The sequence below is a fragment of the Salmo salar genome, chromosome ssa23 (assembly GCF_905237065.1).
Source record: "Salmo salar chromosome ssa23, Ssal_v3.1, whole genome shotgun sequence".
Classification (NCBI taxonomy): Eukaryota; Metazoa; Chordata; class Actinopteri; order Salmoniformes; family Salmonidae; genus Salmo; species Salmo salar.
This window is the reverse complement of record NC_059464.1, coordinates 10,804,546-10,812,701: the sequence shown is the minus strand read 5'-3', so window position 1 is coordinate 10,812,701 and position 8,156 is coordinate 10,804,546. Positions and strand designations below refer to the sequence as shown.

The window sequence follows — 8,156 nt, the reverse complement described above, 5'->3', positions numbered from 1 at the left end:
ACAAAGTCAAGGTATTGGAGTGGCCCTCACAAAGCCCTGACCTCAATCCTATAGAACATTTGTGGGCAGAACTGAAAAAGTGTGTACGAGCAAGGAGGCCTACAAACCTGACTCAGTTACACCAGCTCTGTCCGGAGGAATGGGTCAAAATTCACCCAACTTATTGTGGGAAGCTTGTGGATGGCTACCCAAAACATTTGACCCAGGTTAAACAATTTAAAGGCAATGCTACCAAATACTAATTGAGTGTATGTAAACTTCTGACCCACTGGGAATAAATCAATCTCTCTACTATTATTCTGACATTTCACATTCTTAAAATAAAGTGGTGATCCTAACTGACCTAAGACAGGGAATTTGTACTAGGATTAAATGTCAGGAATTGTGGAAAATTGAGTTTAAATGTATTTGGCTTAGGTGTATGTAAACTTCCGACTTCAACTATATGTGCAGAAATACATATGCAAAGGAAGATGTTCATTCTAGTGGACTGGGGCCATGTCATTTTTCCTTGATTTATTGAGAAGCGTCTCCCCTTCAGCGCACTAAGCTCAAACTAAGGCCAGAGAGCGTCACAACAAGAGTAAAGAACAGGACCACGACTTCTGGTTAGTACAGGGAGCAGTGTGTGTCCAACGTTGTACAGAAGTATGGCAACAGTCAACTAACAGAAAATAGCTGAGCTCAGCAAGATAATCTTTACAGAGAAACTCCATCCCATCTTCTCCAAACAAAACAATGTTAGAAAAGAAGGTTGACATCAACACTGAATTATTCCTGAAGCCCTTGACTTTGTGGTTGTGGTCCTCTGAAGTGTGGCTGTGTTACAGGACAGGAAGATTTGGCCAGGGCCACCATCACTTATCCGACGGACAGAATGGGCTGCTGCCAGCCAGCCAGCCAGGGAGCAAGCCAGCCAGCCAGCCAGCCAGGCAGGGAGCACAGGAAAGGGACCATATCCACAAACCTGGACCTGTCTGTCTATCTGTCCACCACAGGCCGTAGGCCAGCTAGGGACATGACATGGGCCAGCCCCTCTCTCTGTCTCTTTTTCCAGACATACACAACAGAACAGTACAACACTCAAAGAGCTCAGCTCCACTACAGCGATCACAGACAGACAGGACATAACCAAAGGGAGACAGAGACACAGGTCACAGACAGAGGAGAGCACTCACAGACAGAGAGTTACAGGTCAGAGCTACAGAGGAGAAGATCATTCACAGAGCCCCCAAGGGGAAGAGCTGGAACACAGCATTCATACTAACAATATACAGGACTGACTAAGAATCTGGAGGCTCCAATTGAGTAATTCCTCACGAAACCAGGAAAAAAAATACAAAGCATTTGGGGATTTTCAGAACATTTTATCAATGGAATGATCCTTTGGAGGAAGGCTTGTTGACATATATTTGAAATTTGTATTTAAAAGCATAATTGAGAAATAATATATTAGAGTTGGCATATTTGTAACATTTTGGCCTTACTCAGGCCTCCTTTAAGACTCCATCTTGTTTCATCTGTATGTGCTACAAAACAACAATTGGTGTCAAATTAAGCTTTACGGGTTGCCTTGTAATATGTAGTATTTTGATTTCATTAAAAAAAAATAAGTCATTTATGAAAATTGAAAAATATAAACATGAATATTGAAAATAAATAATTGTTGATTTGGCAAATTGTTCAATATATTGGTGAACATAATATACTCTAGGGGAATATCAACGTTCCAGTTGGATCTCTTTTATGATCCAAGTTGTGAGCATTCTAGTAATTTGCAAGATGTGCAATGATACAAGTGAAAGGAGAGCCATGTGATTGTTTACATTTCCTCCTATGCCAATTGCTCTGTATAAAATGGGCCATAACTAGCAGAGAACCTACTCTGGAACTTTGATATGCTCAAATAGTATATTATGTTCAACATTAATATTGAGAACTTAGACAAATAAAATGTACTTTTTTTCAATAGTTATGTTCATATATTTCAATATTCATATATACAGTACTAGTCAACATTTTGGACACCTACTCATTCAAGGGTTTTTCTTTATTTTTGTTGAATAATAGTGAAGACATCAAAATTATGAAATAACACATATGGAATCATGTAGTAACCAAAAAAAGTGTTAAAAAAATCAAAATATGTTTTAAATTTGAGATTCCTCAAAGTAGCCACCCTTTGCCTTGATTACAGCTTTGCACACAGCTTTGCACACTCTAAGGCACTGCATCTCTGTGCAAGAGGTGTCATTACAGTCCCTGGTTCGAATCCAGGCTGGATCACTTCCGGCCGTGATTGGGAGTCCCATAGGGCGGTGCACAATTGGCCCAGCGTCGTCCGGGGTAGGCTGTCATTGTAAATAAGAATGTTCTTAACTGACTTGCCAGGTTAAATAAAGGTTAAACATGTTTTATTTCAACCAGCTTCACTTGGAATGCTTTTCCAACAGTCTTGAAGGAGTTCCCACATATGCTGAGCACTTGTTGGCTGCTTTTCCTTCAGTCTGCGGTCCAACTCATCCCAAACCATCTCAATTGGATTGAGGTCAGGTGATTGTGGAGGCCAGGTCATCTGATGCAGCACTGTATCAATCTCCTTCTTGGTCAAATAGCCTTTACACAGCCTGGAGATGTGTTGGGTCATTGTCCTGTTGAAAAACAAATGATAGTCCCACTAAGCGCAAACCAGATGTAATGGCGTATCGCAGTATAATGCTGTGGTAGCCATGCTGGTTAAGTGTACCTTGAATTCTAAATAAATCACAGACAGTTTCACCAGCAAAGTACCCCGACACAATCACACTTCCTCCTCCTCCATGCTTCACGGTGGAAACCACACATGTGGAGATAATCCGTTCACCTACGCTGCGTCTCACAAAGACACGGCGGTTGGAACGAAAAATCTCAAATTTGGACTCATCAGACCAAAGGACAGATTTCCACTGGTCTAATGTCCATGTTTCTTGGCCCAAGCAAGTCTCTTCTTCTTATTGGTGTCCTTAGTAGTGGTTTCTTTGCAGCAATTCGACCATGAAGGCCTGATTCATGCAGTCTCCTCTGAACAGTTGATGTTGAGATGTGTCTGTTACTTGAACACTGTGAAGCATTTATTTGGGCTGCAATTTCTGAGGCTGGTAACTCTAATGAATTATCCTCTGCAGCAGAGGTAACTCTGGGTCTTCCTTTCCTGTGGCGGTCCTCATCAGAGCCAGTTTCATTATAGTGCTTGATGTTTCTTGCAACTGCACTTGAAGAAACTTTCAAAGTTAATGACATTTTATGGATTGACTGACCTTCATGTTTTAAAGTAATGATGGACTGTTGTTTCTCTTTGCTCAAATGCATTAAGAAGGAAATAAATTCCACAAATTAATTTTTAACAAGGCTGTTAATTGAAAGGGATTCCAAGTGACTACCTCACTAAGCTGGTTGAGAGAATGCCAAGAGTGTGCAAAGCTGTCACCAAGGCAAAGAGTGGCTAAATATATTTTGATTTGTTTAACACTTTTTTGGTTACTACATGATTCCATATGTGCCATTTCATATTTTTGATGTCTTCACTATTATTCTACAATGTAGAAAAGAGTAAAAATAAAGAAAAACACTTGAATGAGTAGGTGTGTCCAAAAGTTTGACTGGTACTGTATATACAATTTTTGTATCGAAATCAAAATACTACTCATACAACAGAGCAAGCTGTAAACCTTCAAATGACAGACATTGTTGCTTTGTAGCACCTACAGATGAAAAATTATATTGGCCTGGGTAAAGCCAAAATGTCATAAATATGCCAACTTTGGTTAATTATTCATCATATATTTGACATTTGTAATTAAAAGTATGTCAACAATCCTTCCTCCCAAATGACAATTCCATAGTTTCAATTTAGTGAAAATCCAACAAATCATGTTTTTCAGTGTCCTGGTTTTGTGAAGAATCACTCAATGACAGTATACGGAACACTACGACAGGTACTCAGGCCTGAAAGCCAAAGATATGAAATAGCATTCCTACTCAGAGATGGACCACAACTACATCATTCACAGACATGCAATGCCACTAGCGCAACAGTTCCAGACACCCTCGCTAAGTGGTGCATACGTAGACGTTCGGTACTTACCCCGGACCCCTTCTCGCCAGGAGGACCCAATGGACCTGCAGGACCACGGCCTCCCTGAGAAACAGAAGACACAGGAAAGGAGAGGGATCATTAACCGCTGAACCAACCTCAACGGAGCAGCAGGTAGTTTAGCGGTTAGAGCGTTAGGCCAGTAGCCGAAGTTCGAATCCCTGAGCTGCCAAGGTAAAAAAAAAAAAAAATCTGCTCCAGGGTCACCGTTGATCTTTTTTTAAATTATTATTTAACTAGACAAGTCAGTTATGAACTAATTCTTATTTACAATGACAGCCTAGGAACAGTGTGTTAACCAGGGGCAGAATGACAGATTTTTACCTTGTCAGCTCGGGGATTCAATCTAGCAACCTTTCGGTTACTGGCCCACCACTAGGCTACCTGCCGCCCCAATAGCAGACTCAGGCTGTGACCCCACTCTCAGGGAGAGTTGGGAAATGCAAAAAAACACATTTATAATTCAGACATGTATAACTATTATTACTATTAACCTTCATACATCAAACTATCAAAGCTCACCACCTAACGCTGCACTTACAGCTCTTAAACCCAGGCCTTGAATCTATGGGAAAACTCCACCCAAAAACGATATTTTGGTATTTATTTCATTAGTCCATTCTTGACATAGACCCAGAATGTTTTGCTAGTCAGCAATGAAGTTTTGAAGATATGTAACTTTCAAAATACTTTCAGTTTGCACCATATGATCAAACAGAGGAGGATACTGCAGTAAGTTAGCTAGCTGGTTATGCCTATCCAACTCTGGAACTCTTCCAAGTCAAGGTAAGCTTTTGCTTTTATAAATGTATTGCTAAACAGTACACTGTACTGCATGATTGTAGCTGGTTCACTAACGCATTAGTTCTAGTAGCTACAGTATGTTGACTATGAGGTGACAACGATGAAGGCTGTGTGTAGTGGTTAGCTGTCATGATAAGAAGGTTTGACTTGGAAAGTTGTTTTCATCTTGTCACAGACAGCTGATGTGTTGTGCACTGAAGTCCACAAGCGAAGGGAAAAGTTGAGGAGAAAAGGTGAGGAGAGCGAGTACATACTTGCGAGAAGGAGTTATATACACAACGAGCAAAGTGATCATGCTGTTTTTATGTGGCTGCTATGAAAGTGAACTGTGTTAGCGTGTGATCTGCGAGTGTATTCATTCCGTCGATTCCGTTAAAAAACTTTTCTTAAACTGAATGAAACGGGGATAAACATACCTGTATTTGTCCAATAGAAACTCTCATTTGCAACTGGTGGACTAATGATTACACCCTAGATCAGCTAGATATGTGCGAGGCGGTATTGAACGTGTCACTGTCTGTCACCTTGATTACTCAAAGTTCTCTCGATGAAAGTAAACTTTCATTCATTGGTTAGGTTGTAGCAACCTCATGATGGGTACAGGGAAAATGTGAGTATCACGTAGTAGCCTAACGCTATCGATGTTACGTTGAACTGGGTGAATGGAATATGAATGACAGTCATCCAACATGCTGTAATAGAAATAAGGCCATGCTCATGAAAAAAAATAATCCTCCCTCATCTTAAACGGCACCGACCACCACTGGTTTTCAGCATAGGAACTAGTTGGGGAAACAGCCTCGATGGTGTCTCTCTCTTCATACAGCATCAGCACTTAAAATGACTCACTTATGACCCAGCCCTGTGTGTGTAGTATGTGTGTGAGTGTGTGTGTGTGTGTGTGTAGTATGTGTGTGTGTGTGTGTGTGTGTGTGTGCGCGCACATTTGCTTTCTTTGCCACAAAGTGGAAAAGACCACTTTACATTGCAAGTTATATTTCAATGTGTGAGATTGAGATGCATGCATGGTTGGTTTACTGAAATCTACATTTTACATTTGAGTTATTTAGCAGACGCTCTAATCCAGAGTGATTTACAGTTAGTGCATTCATCTTAAAATAGCTAGGTAGCTACTGAAATAAAGTAGCTATCAGTAGAGTCGGAACTAGAAAGGGGGGGGGGGTTAAGTGCAAGTGCCAGTCCAGGTTATTTATCTATTTTCTCTTTGCCAAGAGACTAGAGGTGGCTCGGGTTGGGGTGTAGGGTTTGAACATAGCCTGAAGGTGGGGGTGGGGGGGGGGGGGGGCAGTTCCTCTTTCTGTTCCGTAGGTAAGCACCATGGTCTTGTAGTGGATACGAGCTTCGGCTGGAAGCCAGTGGAGTGTGCGGAGTGACATGAGAGAACTTGGGAAGGTTGAAATCTAGACAGTAGGAACACAGCAATGGCTGGGTGATGTTTGTGATATTATTGTTGTAGACGTCTAAGTCTACTTTGACAGCCTAATGGCCCTAAAAAAAACATGCTACCTTTTCACCAGCTTCTCCTACTCCCCCTGACATCCCGATCAGGCCCGCTGGACCCTGCAAAGGAGAGAGGGAGAGAGAGAGAGAGATCAATAGTATACAAACATCCGGGTAAAGTATGTCTATTAGAGGAGACATGATCCCCACCCATCAGTATCTTCATAGAGGTCATAGATAACTATGTAATGGTGATGTAAGGATGGGGAAAGCACTGCAATCACATGCTTGTAAAAGGAAATTACAATTAAGGAACCAGGGGAAATCCCTCAATGAAATTTGAGCACATTAAAGTCAACAGTTGTAATTAATTAGTACATGCAATGTTTTATGTTGCTAAAAAGTAATGAGGCAATGCAAATCATGTCAAATGCTAATTTGGGGTTGTATGAACAAGGCAATAAAAACAGACATTCCTTTCACAGTATTCACAAGCCATATTCCTAGGCTACACACTGCTGTAGATAAAGAAATGAGAGGCATATACACTATGTGACCAAAAGTATATGGACACCTGCTCATCGAAAAATCTAATTCCAAACTGTTGCCACACAGTTGGAAGCACAGAATTGTCTAGAATGCCATTGTATGATGTAGCCCCAGACCATTATTTTTCCTCCACAAAAGTTTACAGTTGGCACTATGTATTCAGGCAGGTGGCATTCTCCTGACATCTGCCAAATCCAGATTCATCCGTCAGACTGACAGATGGTGAAGAGTGATTTATCACTCCAGAGAAAGCGTTTCCACTGCTCCAGAGTCCAATGGCAGCGAGCTTTACACCACTCCAGCTGACACATGGCATTGAGCATGGTGATCTTAGGCCCGTTAACGCAATATTCTCCCGCAATAATATACCACGTACACTATATACAGTTGAAGTCGGAAGTTTACACACACCTTAGCCAAATACATTTAAACCCAATTTTCCACAATTCCTGACATTTAATCCTAGTACAAATCGCCTGTCTTAGGTCAGTTAGGATCACCACTTTCTTTTAAGAATGTGAAATGTCAGAATAATAGTAGAGAGAATGATTTATTTCAGCTTTTATTTACTTCATCACATTCCCAGTGGGTCAGAAGTTTACATACACTCAATTAGTATTTGGTAGCATTGCCTTCAAATTGTTTAACTTGGGTCAAACATTTCGGGAAGCCTTCCACAAGCTTCCCACAAAAAGTTGGGTGAATTTTGGCCCATTCCTCCTGACAGAGCTGGTGTAACTGAGTCAGGTTTGTAGGCCTCCTTGCTCACACACACTTTTTCAGTTCTGCCCACAAATTTTCTATAGGATTGAGGTCAGGGCTTTGTGATGGCCACTCCAATACCTTGACTTTGTTGTCCTTAAGCCATTTTGCCACAACTTTGGAAGTATGCTTGTCATTGTCAATTTGGAAGACCCATTTGCGACCAAACTTCAACTTCCTGAATGATGTCTTGAGATGTTGCTTCAATATATCCACATCATTTTCTTACCTCATGATGCCATCTATTTTGTGAAGTGCACCAGTTCCTCCTGCAGCAAAGCACCCCCACAACATAATGCTGCCACCCCCGTGCTTCACGGTTGGGATGGTGTTCTTCGGCTTGCAAGCTCCCCCCTTTTCCTCCAAACATAACGATGGTCATTATGGCCAAACAGTTCTATTTTTGTTTCATCAGACCAGAGGACATTTCTCCAAAAAGTACGATCTT

The 8,156-nt window shown here is 41.2% G+C and overlaps 1 protein-coding gene across 1 annotated transcript in view; it reads right to left on the bottom strand.

Moving 5' to 3' along the window:
- Positions 1-8,156, bottom strand: part of LOC106584045 (collagen alpha-1(XXIV) chain) — a 187,550-nt gene that overhangs the window by 65,647 nt on the left and 113,747 nt on the right. Inside the window, exons 25-26 of the mRNA XM_014168854.2 lie at positions 6,464-6,517; positions 4,124-4,177 (exon numbers count right to left, since the gene is read on the bottom strand). Coding sequence (XP_014024329.2) covers positions 4,124-4,177; positions 6,464-6,517 — 108 coding nt within the window. The remainder of the gene's footprint in view (positions 1-4,123; positions 4,178-6,463; positions 6,518-8,156) is intronic.